At 43.7% G+C, this 16342-nt stretch overlaps 1 protein-coding gene across 3 annotated transcripts in view; it reads left to right on the top strand.

The window, feature by feature from the left end:
• The window catches only part of FDFT1 (farnesyl-diphosphate farnesyltransferase 1), a 33301-nt gene extending 18359 nt beyond the window's left edge, over positions 1-14942 (top strand). For 2 of the 3 annotated variants that reach the window (XM_045799409.2, XM_045799408.2), the window contains 3 exons: positions 4857-5033; positions 6328-6480; positions 13996-14942. In XM_045799409.2, the coding sequence (XP_045655365.1) occupies positions 4857-5033; positions 6328-6480; positions 13996-14217 (552 nt within the window). In that variant the 3' untranslated portion in view covers positions 14218-14942. The remainder of the gene's footprint in view (positions 1-4856; positions 5034-6327; positions 6481-13995) is intronic. The other variant, XM_087866589.1, reaches the window with a different exon arrangement.
• The last annotated feature ends 1400 nt before the right edge of the window (positions 14943-16342 follow it).

Below are 16342 nucleotides of genomic sequence, written 5' to 3'. Positions count from 1 at the left end.
CATAGAGAGGCTCTGTCCCCATTCTTTCTCTTGGATAGGCTTTCTCCAAGTGGTGGATATAACAACTCATGACTCACAATCTACTAGTTTAACAAAGCGTTCTTAGGAAGGCCCAGTTGGTGGGGCTTGGATCCTGTGCCCAACCCATAATCAGTTACCGCAGCCAGAGGGCTGAGTACTCTGGCCAGACCTGGATTATATCTTCCCAGCACACATAGGAAGGATTCCCCCCAAAAGAAGGATTCTATGGCAGGAAGGAGGAAGATGCTAGAGAGACGAAAACTATAGAATGTTCATCTTGATCTTTGACTTAATTTTTAAAAAAGGATAGGACAAGGAAAGGCTTGGACATTGGCTTTATTCAGAGGGAAAGCCAGAAAATCTTAGGACTATTTCCTGATTTTACTCCAGCATTTGCTTATTGCTTTCCATAAAATGGTTTCCTGAAACCAAGTGTTTCTAATTTTTTTATTTTTTATTATTTAAAGATTTTATTTATTTGAGAGACAGAGCATGAGCAGGGGGAGGGGCAGAGGGAGAGGGAGAAGCAGTCTCCCCACTGAGTGGGGAGCCCAATGTGGGACTCCATCCCCGAGCCCTGAGATCATGCATGACCTGAGCTGAAGTCAGATGCTTAGCTGAATGAGCCATGCAGGCACCCCAACCAAGTGCTTTTAAAGTGAAAAAAAGGCAGGTGACAAAGTAGGGAAAATATTTGCAACTTATGCTGCAAATATGGGGCTCATATTCCTAATATAAAAACTGCTAAAAGTTAAGACCAGCTATGTTATAGAAAACTGGGCAAAGAAATAAAAACAGATTGTTCATGGAAAGAAAGATCTTTTTTTTTTCTTTTTTTTTGAAAAGAAAGATCCTTAAACAGCTGAGAAGATGATCAATAAAAAATTCACATTAAAACTACCCTGGGCTGAGACATCCTTGTTTGGCAAGCTTCCCAGGTGACTCCTGTGGGGGCAGGGTTGCCACAGAGCTCTTGGCCACTCTTCCTTGGACACCAAGGCTCAGCGAAGGGATGGGGTGTGTATGAGGACCCACAGTGAGTCAGTGCCCACCTGGAAGGGCCGCCTCAGTGTCTGGGTCCCAGCCGGGGCCTGCCTCCTCCACCACTCCCCCCCCCCCCCCCCCGTTATCACACTGCCTCTCACCCAGGCACGTCCCCCCAGCATGGGTCAGCAGGCCTGCACACAGCTCACTTCCCTCTTCTGTAATATTGAATAGCTGTTAGACCACAGGGTGGTGGTGTGAATAAAATGAGAAAACCTTTAGCCTGGGTGCTTACTAAATGTCAGTTCAATAGCTTAACCAAAAAAGAGAGAAAAGAACCCTGAGAGACTATTTCTGGCATCGGATTGGCAAAAAGTCCTAAGTTTGGTAATCGCCAGGCTAGACTGGGGATACAGGCACTCTGTGTGGCTGGTGAGAGTATATCCTGATACAAACAGCCCTGAGCGCTGGTAGCTTGGCAAGTGACTAATACTGATACTGAATAATACTGATGCGGCTTTGCTTCTAATAGTTACAGTTTATAAACAACTGAGATGTCCTTCTAGACAAGACCGATTGAATGAACTATGGTATATTCACTTGGTGGAGCACAGAAAGAACTATACAACTAGGGAATAATCTCCAGGTTATATTATTAAGGGAAAAAAACCAATGTGCATAGTAGTGTAAACATACTCCAAGTAATAAAATGTTTTCAGTAATTATACTGTGAATAATATTGTTATTGAAATACTGAAGCTATTATAGAAACTCTAACATATAGCAAATAGGCAATTGTGTTTGTATCATTCTAGGAACCAAGTCTGAAATAAAAGGTACAAATATAAAACTATTAATAAAGTTAAGCAGAACTCCCATAATCCTAAACTGAATTAGAAATATCAATATGAACTCCTGATACAGATTCTCTTAAAAAAAAAAGTCTGGCTCTCTCTACCAAGTGTTGTAGAAACAAACCGGTAGTAAAATGTACTGCTGGTGTTCCAGTTTGGTCTTTTAATACCATTTCCCACCACACAGAATAGTGGGGGCAGGAAATATACAAAATGAATTTGGAATATACTGTCACACCAGGAAGTAAGGAGGCTATCAATGTAAAAAGTACGGGATAAAAAGGTACAGGATCCAATTTAAAGGGGCTTTCACTGACCACATATGAAACAATTTGAGTATCAAAAAGAATAAAAACTGCAATGGGTTGAAACACACCAAATGTGTTTTAATCTAAAGAAAAATGAGCATGCGCCTCTTGAAAGATGGTGTGTTCTGGGGGCGCCTGGGTGGCACAGCGGTTAAGCGTCTGCCTTCGGCTCAGGGCGTGATCCCGGCGTTATGGGATCGAGCCCCACATCAGGCTCCTCCACTATGAGCCTGCTTCTTCCTCTCCCACTCCCCCTGCTTGTGTTCCCTCTCTCGCTGGCTGTCTCTATCTCTGTCAAATAAATAAATAAAATCTTTAAAAAAAAAAAAAGATGGTGTGTTCTGTTATCGAGAGGCACACAACGTCTGATCTTTGCCCACTTATGATATTAGCAGTCATTAGGCTTCATGCCTAGTTCTGTTAATTTATTGGGGTTGCGAAATAGTATTTTTTTTATCACAGCCTTATTGAGACAGAGTTCACATACTATACAGTTCATCCTTCTAAAGATTTTAGTGGGTTTTTTTTTTGGTATGTTCACAGAGTTGTGCTACTATCACCACAGTTAGTTTTAGAACATTTTCATTTTCCCAGAAAGAAAGATGATGAATTTTCTGTCATCCTCAGAAGGTGACCAGTTAGTTATTTTTTGCTATCATTATGAACTCAGGGATTAAGACATATGTGACTGGGGACTCCTGGTTGGCTCAGTCAGGTAAGTGTCTGCCTTCGACTCAGGTCATGATCCCAGAGTCCTGGGATCAAGTCCCGCATTAGGCTCCTTGCTCAGCAGGGAGACTGCTTTTCCCTCTGTCTCCTGCTCCCCCTGCTTGTGTTCTCTCTCTCTCTCTCTCTCTGAGATAGATAGATAGATAGATAGATAGATAGATAGATAGATAGATAGATAAATTAGTTCTTTAAAAAAAAAAACCCTATCTGACTGGGTTTAATCTGTTGTAATTATAATCACTCTTAAAGCTCAAAATTTCCCTCCTTTGGTCAGGAAGAGGTTCAGGTTGGCTCCTATGTCCTCATGAGGGGACTCTTAATAGTCTTTGATAGCTTCCTTGCCCTTTGGTATGTGAAGATGTTCTAAGCTCATTTTGTACATTTCTTGCCTGAGCCCTGGACTCTTCCAGCTCTTAAGAACACTGCAGCTGCTCCTGGGATAGTCACTGTGTATGTGTTGAGTTTTAAAGCTCAAATACCTTGTAAGTTTATATTGGTATTTCCAATTCAAACTCAGGACCGTAGGTTGTTACATAATCTCCTCCTCTGTGTTACATCTCTACTTCATTTCTTCCTCATCAAGATTCATACTTTGCAGGAAATCATAGATGCTAGAATTAGTATATGCCATGATTACTCATTTGCTTTTTTTCCCCACATTACAGATCCTGCAGTCTCTGAATAATGATACTAATGCTACTACCACCAAAATGATTATTGAAAATAATTGAAGACATTTTTTGCATATGCTATACTAATTCCCAATTTTTTATGATTATATTTATTTCTGAATCATCAGATTAGATAACCATTGCTACTGTAATATCTCCCTTTCCCCCTTACTTAGTCTTAGTTTAAGCTCACCACCAGTCTTTATATTGATGCCTCTAGTCATTTTGGTTGTCTGGAGCTTGCATGCTGGTAGATAGGGAAGACCCATGAAAATAATAATTCCCCATGTTTATACATATTGATAACAATTTGTGGCTTTGATATTTGAAAGTTTTCCTAGAAAAAAAATTTTTAGCTCACATTTTTTGGGTATCCCATTTTCTTCTGCTTTACAGACTGGCTGTTGAAAATCTAAGGATAATTTTCTTTTCCTTGTAAGTTATGGGTTCTTTTTCTTTTCCTTTGTGGTCACTGCCTAGATCCCTTATCATTGGAAATGCCAAAAGGTGCTGTCCTAATTCTGTCATCCTTTCTGCATCTCTTAGCAGGAATTTGGGATTTTGTAAAAATGGTAGTGGTGGTGGCCAGTCATTTATTTGGAGGAGTGTATAAAGTGACAATAAGCATTCTTTGGGAAGCTTCAGAGTGACCAAAAATGAAAGTAAGTTCTTTGCTAGCTTCAGAGACTCCTTTAAATAATATCATTAAAAATTGTCAAATCAATCCCACCGTTGGAGTTGAAGACATTATTTCACTTTTGAGTTACTAAGATCCAAGGAGTTAATGTTCTCATGGTATAGACTCAGCTCATTTTCCCCCTTACACTTGTTCGGCAGCATTCTTATCAGAATTGGGAATGCCATGTTAACCATGAATTACTTTGAGGCCTGACCATCTTCAGAATTTTTAACATTTAGCTTGCACTACTGTTGTAGCTGATTTTGTATTTATCTGATTATTTTTTTCAGGAGGAGACTAATGCCTTCTGGAATAACGGGAGTCCTCTTTATCTAAAGTCATCAATTAAAGTATTGCTTAGTACATGCTGTACTAAGTGTTGCTAAGGGACAGTTTCTCAAATACTTAACTGACTACTAGGTTGTGATCAGACCCTGACTGGTCGTCATAAATAGCCACTGCGTGCAGCTTAAAACGGACTCAGTCTTGGTGAAAGATGAGTCCGCAGCTAAGAAAAACTTTACTATAGATCATAGTTCTTATTCGCAAAGATTCTTTCCTATTGCTTGTGGATTCTGCCCCTTATACACGTGCTAACTTATTTTTGAAGGTTTGGAGCAAGTATGTTAAGAAGTTGGGCGATTTTGCTAAGCCACAGAATATTGATTCAGCCGTGCAGTGCCTGAACGAACTTATAACCAACGCACTACACCACATCCCAGATGTCATCACTTACCTTTCAAGACTTAGAAACCAAAGTGTGTTTAACTTCTGTGCTATTCCACAGGTATGCAATGGAGCTATTCTTGTATATGAGAGGTGGAAGCTAAAAGGAGCAGCGTGGTGGTGGTGATGGGGTTGGAGAGAATGCATGTACTATTTTGGGTTGCTGTACTCAGGAATATGGGTCCTTTAAAAGATGATTCTGGTCTATTTTCTTTTGCTCGGGGGGAGGCAGGCGGTGCTTCATCACACCTCCCCTCTGCCCCACAACCACCACACCCAGCTCCGCCTCCTTAGATCCTTAGCCTCACAATTAAATCTAGAGCTTTGGCTTAGATTTAGGGGGAATGCTGGGTAAAATGTAGGTGAAGGTGTATCATTACAGAGTCTTACTTAAGCGCCTAGTTTTTGCTGTCCTTTTCCCAGACTCGGGATAACACAACCTGATCCTATGGAACTAGCCCCTTAGTCCTCTGGGAGCTTACACTTTTTTAAATGCCTTTACCAGTTATTTCAGTTTTTAACTCAAATTCATGAAAGTCATAGGATTTAACTGATTTGGAAACTTGATTTGATCTTTTTTTTTTTTTTAGATTTTATTTATTTGAGAGAGCGAGTGAGCATGAGTAGGGGGAAGGGCAGAGGGAGAGGGAGAAGCAGGCTCCATGCTGAGCAAGGAGCCCAATGTGGGGCTAGATCCCAGGACCCTGGTATCATGGCCTGAGCTGAAGGCAGACGCTTAACCGACTGAGCCACTCAGGCGCCCCTTGATTTGATCTTTTAATGACCAATCTTGAGTGGTTGTTGGAACTAAACTCTGCATGCTTGATTTACGTTCCGATTTATCCTAGAAATAATTTGCCATTGAGCATGGGAACTGTCCCCCCTTCCCACTTGTCTCCCACCTCCATGCTATTTTTTCATGTATAATGGTTATGTTTGTTGTAGGAAAAATAGAAAATTCTTTGTAGATAGTATTTTGAGATACATTTTTTGGCTAACTCATTACTTGAGCATAGAAAATGATGTATGGACTTCATGTTTTTCTCCAAATAAAAAGGAACTTTCGTGGTCAAACCAAAGAATCATTTAAGACACAAAGACCACTTGATTCTGTGTGTTGTTGGGGAAGGGAGGAATGGGAAAGGTCCACCTTTTGACATTGCTTTCTACGTGGGTATTTTTTCTTGGTTAATTCCATCTTAGCCCTTTGGCACTTTCTTATTCTACAGAACGTTTTTTCACTTTTTCAGAATGATGATTGCTTAGAGTGCCATTTCTTACTTTTTTTCACAAGATGAAATGAATTAGTGTTTTTTTTTTCTTTTCTTTTTCTTTCTCCCTCCTTGTATCTGTAGGTGATGGCCATTGCCACTCTGGCTGCCTGTTACAATAATCAGCAGGTGTTCAAAGGCGTAGTGAAGATCAGAAAAGGGCAAGCAGTAACTCTCATGATGGATGCCACCAATATGCCGGCAGTCAAAGCTATAATCTACCAGTACATGGAAGAGGTGGGTTCTTATTTTACTACCTGGAGAAGTTGTAGCTGTTTTTAGGATTTAAATAATGTCACTCTTGAAACAGTTCATATTTAATATTAGATGATCCTAACAACTCACTATGTTATGGTATAAAGAGACAGGAGTTGGTGTCCTTTATTAGGACAAAACGTGGGCACAGGTTGCTGATTGATCAGAGCCTCCCAGCACCCTGGAGGGAGGGTATAAACGCAGCAAGCCTTTAGGGTGGAGCCCCTGAGGAGGGTCAGATTTTTTGAGGCGGAAGATGATGGTAGAGGCCAACCAGGCTTCTTGGTTCATGGGTGAGCAGAGTGAAGCCGAGGCTTGTGCATCCTCATGCAGTGTCTGACCGAGTGGATCTCGGACCCCAGGCTAGGTTGCCTGACACCCAATCCAGTACTTTCCATTACGTCATAAGCCTCAACTGAGAAACCACAGTAGGGAATTTCAGCAAAGGACAACCATCAAGTTGCAACGATTTCTCAATTTTCTAATGCAAATCTCATTTCAAATGCCAAAACCACCCTATAAAGCAAAACTTATTTGTTCAAGTCTGATCTCCTACTGTGGAGGGTATATGACTAGGTTCAAAAAACTTTTTCTTAGAGGCTAAAACTAATCACTAGGCACTAGAGAGGTGGTTCATAATTGAAGGGGCTTTGGTGCTCTCTCCCCCCAGGGGACATTTGGCAAGGTCTGGAGACAATTTTTATGATGGTCACACTGGCGAGAGGGGTGGCCTTCTGGTGAGTGGAGGCCCTGAGATAGGTATGTTCTTACTGAAGATTGAACTACTACAGAAATACATGAAACATGAAAGACCTTCCTCCTTCCTCTCTCCCAGAGAGAGCTACTGCTGTCAATAATTTTCTGCCTTCTTCCCGTCCCCTGGTTACACCTTTACAGGGATGCGATATGTAATAGTGGTTTCTCCTAAACCGAAATCTGCAAAACAATGATTTCTACTGCATATTGCACGTTCTCCTTGGAGTTTCTCCCTTTCTTCTATCTGACAAGTTTGGACCTCTGCATTTCTACCAGAGACACCTATAGAAGACATAAGAGACAGGTCATGATCTTGAGGTCCTGGGCTGGAACCTTGTGTCGGGCTCCCTGCTCAGTGGGGAGTCTGCTTCTCCCTCTCCCTCTGCCCCTTCACCGCCGCCCCCCCCAACCTGGCTTATGCATGCTCTCTCTCTCAAATAAACCAATAAAATGTTAAAAAAAAAAAAAGAAGACCAAATTTTTTTAAAAATCCTTAAATTCTTTTAGTGACTAAAGTATTCAGTCATTGACTAAAAAATTGCTACTAATGAGACTTGAGGACAGTCTGGTTCACCATATCGCTAGCCCTTCCTCTGAGCTTACTCTGTGCCTGGCATAGCAACGAATAGGTGGGTACTATTAATATCAAGGAAACTTGATGCTGGAGCCATAATTTGGACCCAGATCTGGCTGACTTTAGAGTCTATGCTGTTCACTACAATTCTAAGGGGGTTGGATTACCTTTTCTAAACTGACTTATACCATATTAGGCACCTTTTCACCATTTTATATAAATTAGAAACCTTTTATATAGTATGTAGTTCAGAAAAGATTTTCGTTTCACAATTTTTTTACTGACCACTAATTTTAGAATACAATTTTTTAAAAAAGGTTGTAGGTAGTTTCTTTATTAAGATTCAGATTTTATCTGATGTTTTCCTTTACCACTGGAATTAAATCCTAGTTGTGATTAACAGTTTGATTTAGGACACAGGTTGGCAAACCCCAGCTGGCTGCCCACCCCGGCCCCCATAAATAACATTTTATTAAGACATAGACACACTCATTTGCTTATGCACTGTCTGTGGCTGCCTCATGAAATGCAGCAGCAGAGTTGAGAGGCTGTAACAGAGGGTGGCCCATGAAGCTGATCCTTTAAGAATGTGTGCAGACCCCTGATTTAGGGCATTAATTGTTCAAAGCTACTCCAGTGAAACTCAAGGTAATTTGGGGGAGATGTTAATACTTGAGTTGATTTGATGGGGAAAAATCTCTGAAGACTTCCAAGTCAGAAGGAATAAAATATAATCATGGTTTTGATGTTGGCATGAATGAAATTTCAAGTTAAACTTTTTGTATCAAGTCCGCAAGTTGTCTGGCTTTTTTTATTTTTAAAGATTTTATTTGTTTTGAGAGAGAGAGAGTGCGCACAAGTGAGGGAGGGGGAGAAGCAGTCTCCCTGCCGAGCAGGGAGCCCCATATGAGGCTCGATCCCAAGACCCCAGGAGCATGACCTGAGCCAAAGGCAGACACTTAACCGACTGAGCCCCCCAGTCCCGTTTTTGCCGCTGTCCAAATATTAACATTGAATCCTACTTCTCACTGATCAAGCCTGTCCTTTGCAGGAAGACAGGAAGATACATTTATTCTGTCAGGTGTCTGGGCCTAACTGGTGGTGACCGTAATGCCCTTGCGGGGCACCTGAAGGTTTTCCTCACGCAACTCTAGTGTTACAGGGTGAGTCAGTGTTAGCTGAACCTTGCCGAGTAGGTGAGCCCTGCTCCTCAGTGTCCTGCGTCCTCTGGAAAGGCCTCCGCTTCAAGCCAGTCTGGATACCTGTCAGCTGGCGAGAAGCTCCACCAGCTATTTTGGGACAGAAACAAATGCTCAGGCACACAGCCAGAAACCATTATTTCCTTCTCTGCCAATGCACATTCCTTGGCGAGGGCCATCTTCTCAAGCTGGCGCGGCTTCCCACTTCACCCTGTGCCGTGATGGTTCGTCTGGAGCCTTGTCCTGCCCTTCAAGCCCCTTTTGTGCTCACGACTCACAAGTGTGGTCCTCGGGCCAGTGGGAGCCGTGGCCCCTGGACACTTGCTTGAGTCTCACCCCTACTCGGTCCCACTGAATCAGAATCTGCCTTTACCAAGATGCCCAGGTGATTAGCTGTGGACAGGAAGTTTGACAAGCACTGCTGCAGTCCCCATCCTGTCCTCCTCAGCTGGCCCTGCCTTCTCACCACGTGAGGAAGTGCGGGATTGTATGTCGTGAAGCCCCTCCGCTCCTCTGTGTCCGCCTCCCCTTGTGAGCCTAAGCCCTGTTTGTTCGCACTCCTGCTCCCCCCTGCGACCCTCTCGAGAGTGGGGGTTTGTGCCACCTCTTTATCCAAAGCCTCCTCCTCCCCCGTCACTCCTCTCCTTTGTATGTGAGCTCAGGCCACTCAGCTTCAAAAAGTGAACAAATCATGACTCTGGCTTGACTTGCTCCTCTCTACCTATTCCCCTCCCTCTCCCTCACAACTAAGCTTCTTGAAAGATACATGTACTTCATGTTATTTATTCCCATTGTTTTCTCAGCCCACCTCACTCTAGCTAGCTTTTGTTCCTACCTTGTCATGAGGTAACATCTTTTTTTTTTAAAGATTTTTTATTTATTTGACAGAGAGACAGCCAGCGAGAGAGGGAACACAAGCAGGGGGAGTGGGACAGGAAGAATCAGGCTCCCAGCGGAGGAGCCTGATGTGGGGCTCGATCCCAGAACACCGGGATCACGCCCTGAGCCGAAGGCAGACGCTTAACCGCTGTGCCACCCAGGCGCCCCAACATAACTTTTCTTATGGAAGTGATTTGATGGCCTTCAAATGACCAATTTTTAAAAACATTCTCCCCGATCCCACCGTATTATTTGACACTGGTTCTTACCTTGAGAGCCCTTTCCTCGCTCGGCTTCTGTGACACTCGCCTCTGGTTTAACCTGTTACCTGTCGACTCATTTGCCTTTCTGGCTCCTTATACTGGTATTTCCCGGAGTTCTGTCTTGGTTTTCATTTCTTCTCACTGCACAAATCTTTCTGGTATTCTCTTCGATGGCCAGGCTTCTTTCTCCACCACATGCTCATCACTCCTGACTTGATTAGTCCAGCTCAGGACGTGGTCATAAACTTTTTTTTTTGGTTAATGACATTACTATTCACCAAATCAAGGAATCCAGATAACGCAGGCTCCTCCTTTATTCTCTCTAACCCTGATCCATAGGCATCTCCATATCCTGCCTGTTCTACCTATAGGCTTTCTTACTTGTCAGAATTTTGCATGCATTGCCCTCTGACCAAGCAATTCTAGGACTTTATGTACAAAATTAGCCAGAAAATGTGCAGAGGTGCTCATTGTAACATTTTGTCCTTAGTCCTCATTGGGATGGAATTGATTAAATTATTGTACATGCACATTATGTGGCTTGTGTTTAAAAACAAAATGACATTTTAGTTTCTAGGTTCTGGCATTAAGAAATGTCCGTAAAAATTTATGTGAGTGAAAAAAGTCAAATTGCAGCATAATCTATTTATAACCTATTTAAAAAATAAAATTGTATATAATTTTATATGCGTAATCTAGTCATATATTTATACGTTATATAGAATATAGTCATTTTTTAAAGATTTTATTTACTTGACATTATATAGAATATAGTCTTTTTTTTTTTTTTTTTTAAGATTTTATGTATTTATTTGACAGAGAGCCCAAGCAGGGGGAGTAAGAGAGGGAGAAGCAGGCTCCCTGCCAAGCAGGGAGTCCGATGTGGAGCTCGATCCCAAGACCCTGGAATCATGACCTGAGCTGAAGGCAGATGCTTAACCAACTGAACCACCCAGGCGCCCCTAGAACCCAGTTATTCTATATAGTATATAGAATATATAATACATATATACATTTTATGTGTTTATGTATAGGCATATATGCACATGGCAACAGATATAAAAGTAACTACACCAGTTTATGATGTTCTATTATTATAGAAGACATTTTATACATTTCTATGTAGGGTTATTAGGGCATAGTGAGGAAAGGTATAACAGTAACTACACTAGGCTGTGGCTGAGGGAAGAGTACTATAAAGGAATTCTGATTTTTTTATTTTTGTATTGCTTGTTTGTTTTGAAGGTGTCATTTATTTATTTTGAGAGAGAGTGTGAGCATGCATGCAAGCAGCAGGAGGAGGGGCAGAGGGAGAGGGAGAAAGAGAATTCCAAGCAGACTTCCCACTGAGTGTAGAGCCCCACGCAGGGCTGATTCCCACAACCCTTGAGATCATGACCTGAGCTGAAATCAAGAGTCAGATGCTTAACTGACTGAGCCACTCAGGTGCCCCTGTATTGCTTGTTTTAACAAGTATAACTCCATCATCTAAAAATTTTTTTAAAAGAGGGGCTCCTAGGTGGCTCAGTCAGTTAAGCATCTGCCTTCAGTTGAGGTCATGATCTTGGAGTCCTGGGATCTAGTCCCACATCGGGCTGCCTGCTCAGTGGGGAGTCTGCTTGTCTCTTTCCCTCTGCCCCTTCCCCCAACTCATGCACATGTGCTTGCTCTCTCAGATAAATAAAATCTTTTTAAGAAATTTAAAAAATAAAAATTTTTAAAAGGAAAGTAAAGAGGAACTTGTAGTTTCATCCCAGTTTCTGTTTTTCTCTCTAAAGCTGTTCTTCTTACCATAATATTAGATATTGGATATCATTAGCATATTTCTGTAGGCATGTTTTTTTTTTTTTAATTTTAATTAAGTGAGCTCTGTGCCCATTGTGGGGACTGAACTCATGACGTCAAGATCAAGAGTCACATGCTCTCCTGACTGAGCCAGCCAGGCGCCCCTGTAGGCATATTCTTTTATTTTCTTATGCTAAATTGCAGCTCTGCCCTTTTGGTGGGGAGGTGGGAGGATGGCAAGAATATAATATATGTCTGTGGAAAAAAATACCCATTATATAATGAAAATTTTGGGAAAAAATTATTTAAAAATATGCCTGCTCTGTCGTCTTCCTCCTCTTTGCCTCCGTCTGGCTCAGATCCTTGTCACTTCCCACATCCGTCATCTCTTAGCTGCTCTGTCAGTTTGAGTCAGTGACCATTTGTGCAGGGCCTCCTGCGTGCCAGGCACAGAGCCGGGCTGGAGGCAGAAAGATGAGTAAGACGTGGTGCCTTTGAGACTTGCAGTCCAGGGAGACACATAGAAATAGCTGAATTCAGGGGCGCCTGGGTGGCACAGCGGTTAAGCGTCTGCCTTCAGCTCAGGGCGTGATCCCAGCGTTCTGGGATCGAGCCCCAAATCAGGCTCCTCCGCTATGAGCCTGCTTCTTCCTCTCCCACTCCCCCTGCTTGTGTTCCCTCTCTCGCTGGCTGTCTCTCTCTCTGTCAAATAAATAAAATAAAAAATCTTTAAAAAAAAAAAAAAGAAATAGCTGAATTCAGTGATACGGTAGGAGAATGTGCAGGAGAGGGCAACTGGAGGGTTCAAGGCAGATTTTCTTTTCTTTCTTTTTTTTTTTTTATTTTAAGATATTATTTGAGAGAGAGAGAGCACAAGATGGGGGAGGATCAGAGGGAGAAGAAGACTCCCCACTGAGCAGGGAGCCTGATGCAGGACTCGATCCTGGGATTCCAGGATCATGACCTGAGCTGAAGGCAGTTGGTTAATCAACTGAGCCACTCCGGTGCCCCAGGACAGGTTTTCTAGAAGACCTAAAACCTAACTTGAGACTTGGACAATGGGCAAGAGTTGGCCAGGTGAAGGAGTGTGACGGGTGCATTCCAGGAGGGGGGAAAGGTGTGAGCGGGGAGGAGAACAGAAGCGTGCAGAGCATCATACGTGTAAGACAACAGTTGAGTTGTTCCAACAGTGAGAAGAGACAGGTGGGCAGCAGCAGGTGAAGCTGGAGAGGTTCCGTGTGCCCAGGTCATGGGTGGCCTTGCGCTCCACATCTCGGAGCTCAGACCTTACTCAGCAGGCAGTAGGGAGCCACTGGGGGTGTCAGGCAGAGGTTTTTGGTTTCTTTGGTGATGGTGTAGAGAGCTGGTGAGTGGACTTCAGGGTCCGGTAGCGTCAGGAGCTCAGTTTGGAGGCTGGTCAGAGCTCAGATGATGAGGCACTGAGGGCCTCACCCGCAGCTGTTGCAAGCATGGAGGTGAGGCCCAGGTTCAGCAAATACTTTGGAGGTGTGTGAAGGGGGTAGGAGGGGCAGGGGCACCAAGAGGATTCTAGTAGGACTACTCTCTGGCTCCCAGCCTCTGCTCTTGCCGTTCTTCATCCAGCCTGTGGTCCACACCACAGAGTCCATCTTGTCTGGCTGCGTGTGCCCCATCTTTTCAGTAGCCTCCCCCTTCTGCGTGTTGCTCTGCTCCAGCACAAACTCTGCTGACATTCTCAGCCTCCCCGTCTGCGCCCAGCTCTGTGAGGTGCTGGGGAGGTGCAGCCCGGTGAGGACCTGGGTGGGTCCCTGGAGGCAGGGACAACTCCCTGGTGCTCCCTAGGACAGGCTGCGGGATGATACAGGCCTCCGTGGACAATCCTGCCTTATTAGTGGAGTGACTTTGGGCTGTTCCTTTTGTGTTGTCTGAGCCTGTTTGCTCATTGGTAAGAGGGACATAAAATACCTCTGTGTAGGGTTACTGTAAAAGTAAACACAGAGGTGTTTATAAAGTTCCTAGGACTCACCAAGTGGCACTTACAATTTTCTCCTTTCTTCAACAGATTTATCACAGAATCCCCAGCTCAGACCCATCTTCTGGTAAAACAAGGCAGATCATCTCCACCATCAGGACACAGAATCTTCCCAATTGCCAGCTCATCTCCCGAAGTCACTACTCCCCTATTTACCTGTCATTTGTCATGCTCTTGGCCGCCCTGAGCTGGCAGTACCTGAGCACCCTGTCCCAGGTCACAGAAGACTATGTTCAGACTGGAGAACACTGATTGGGTATTAGTCTGGAAGCTCCAGTTCGCCATGAAATGGATTGGCCTTTTCTTCAAGAAAAAGGATCTTTTTTCTTCCCTCTCCCCCTTTTTTCCCTCCCGCTTTAATCCCTGAAAGAACTCTGTGGACTTGGGATTTTTAGAAACTGTGACATGCAGTCGAGAAGCTAAGAATAAAAGGGAAGGCTACCTCACCCTCGGCAAACTGGCCCTTGTGGGCAGTGCTCAGGTCTGCACGCCATGGCCGGCAGCAGAGGGCCCCTCACTGCAGGTCAGGGGACATGGTGGCATATGGGGCTGCTGAGAGATCTTATTTAGTGTGAATCCTGGCTAGAATTATAATTAAATGTATTTAATTTGAAGCAACCTTGGAATACATGTCCTTATACAAAGTGAAGTGAATTTTCTCGGTTGGGTTCCCATTTTTCTCATCATTTTGTTTTCTTCCGTTGATTTGAACGTCGTACATGTCTGTGTTTGTAGGTCTAGGCAATGGCCCCAGGTGTCCTAAGAATGCAGACTGTCTTCTGCCCATGAAGGCTAAGGACTGACTTCTGGGGGTTCTGGAATCGCTTCCTGGTTTAAAAGGAGGTTAGCTTTCAGAAGGAAACTGCGGGATTGCTTTGGGCCCCATCGTCGAAGATTGGCCTCCAGTTAAGGCTGACTTTTTAAGAAGACATCATATATAAGGATGTGTTTATAATAAAGAACTGAATTACTTTGCATTTGTCGAGGGCAGCTCATTTGAAAGCCTGGATTCACATGGCAAATAGGAACACAAGAATGGAGCTAGTGATGGAGGGACAGATGGCCATCTGTGGTCCCCACAGAGCCAGCCAGAGCAGGACCAAGAAGAAGGATCCAGCTCCCTGGGCCCTGCACGGCTGTGCCCGCTGGAGACCAACATGTACAGCGTTGCCTCCCTGGCCAGCTTGTGACCTGCACTCCCTCTGCCAGCCGGCTCTCACTTTGGCCAACTCTTGGCTGCATGCAGAAATATTATGTCCAGGGGTTTTGTGGGTTTTGTTTTTTTTTTTGTCTTTTCTTTTTTTAAAAATCACTAGTTTATACACAGAAGCTTCGAGAAAGGTAAAATGTGTTTTCCGGTGATGGGCTGGAAAGCCGAATGGCATTTAGCCTCATTCTTCTAGCATCGCTATTTGCTGCTTTTAGCCCCGCACAGCAAGGTTGGGGGGATATGTGAGGCCCACTCACCCAGTGACTTCCTGTGAATCCTGGCCTGGGCCGGGGAGGACACGGCGCCTCTCTAAGGGTGTTTGAAAAAACCCCTCAAGCTGAGGAATCACTGTTGTGGGGCATGAAGGTACTTTCTAGAAGACATTCATGCTCTCAGTGTATCTAGCCTATTCTTTTGCTGCTGTCCTTTGTGTGTGGTGATTAAATCATCGAAGCTGAGGGTTTTCCCCGGCGGGAATGCTCGCCTTGCGTTGTTATACACATACACTGATTTCCTCCGTGTCCCTGGCTGCCACCGGACACAGTGGCTTAGTTTGGGGCCATGGAAGCTGCAGTGAATCGGTTCATCTGAGGCTCAGTCCTGGACAAACTTGTCACCATGCCGAAGCTAGTCATTTGCTATGTGAAGTACAGCTCTGAACTGGGCTCCACAGGAATTTTCCTAGTAGTTTAAGCATCAGAACTTGGTTCGAGAGTCCAAGGTAGGTTGTTAGAAATGTGTGTGTTGAAATGCCGGATGTAGGACAGAGGACAACCTGGTGGAGAGTTGTGGTCTGAGGTGGGTGTACTGGAAGGTTTCTTTCCTGGCTCAGTCATGACCTGTGGGACTTCGTGAGCCTCTTCATGGTTTAGAAGATGTCCTAGGCCCCTCCCCGCCATGAAGTTATGTAACTTTTACTATCACGGACTCATGCAAAATCTTAGCTCTTGTGCCCACTCCTGAGTTCTTTGAAAGATCGTTTTCCTTCTAAATATATTTCTCTCTTAAAATTGCCAGATAAAATGTGGGATGCCCAAACTAGAATTTGACACACTAGTGTTTTTTATTTTTTTAAGTAGAATTATGTCCCAAGTATTGCACAGGACGTATTTCTACTAAAAAATTACTTGATCTGAAATTCAAATCTGATTGAGCACCCTTTTTGTT

The sequence above is a fragment of the Ursus americanus genome, chromosome 13, assembly GCF_024610735.1.
Source record: "Ursus americanus isolate L20-20 chromosome 13, mUrsAme1.1.p, whole genome shotgun sequence".
NCBI classification, from domain to species: Eukaryota; Metazoa; Chordata; class Mammalia; order Carnivora; family Ursidae; genus Ursus; species Ursus americanus.
The sequence above is the reverse complement of the archived record's forward strand: the minus strand, read 5'-3'. Positions and strand labels throughout refer to the sequence as shown.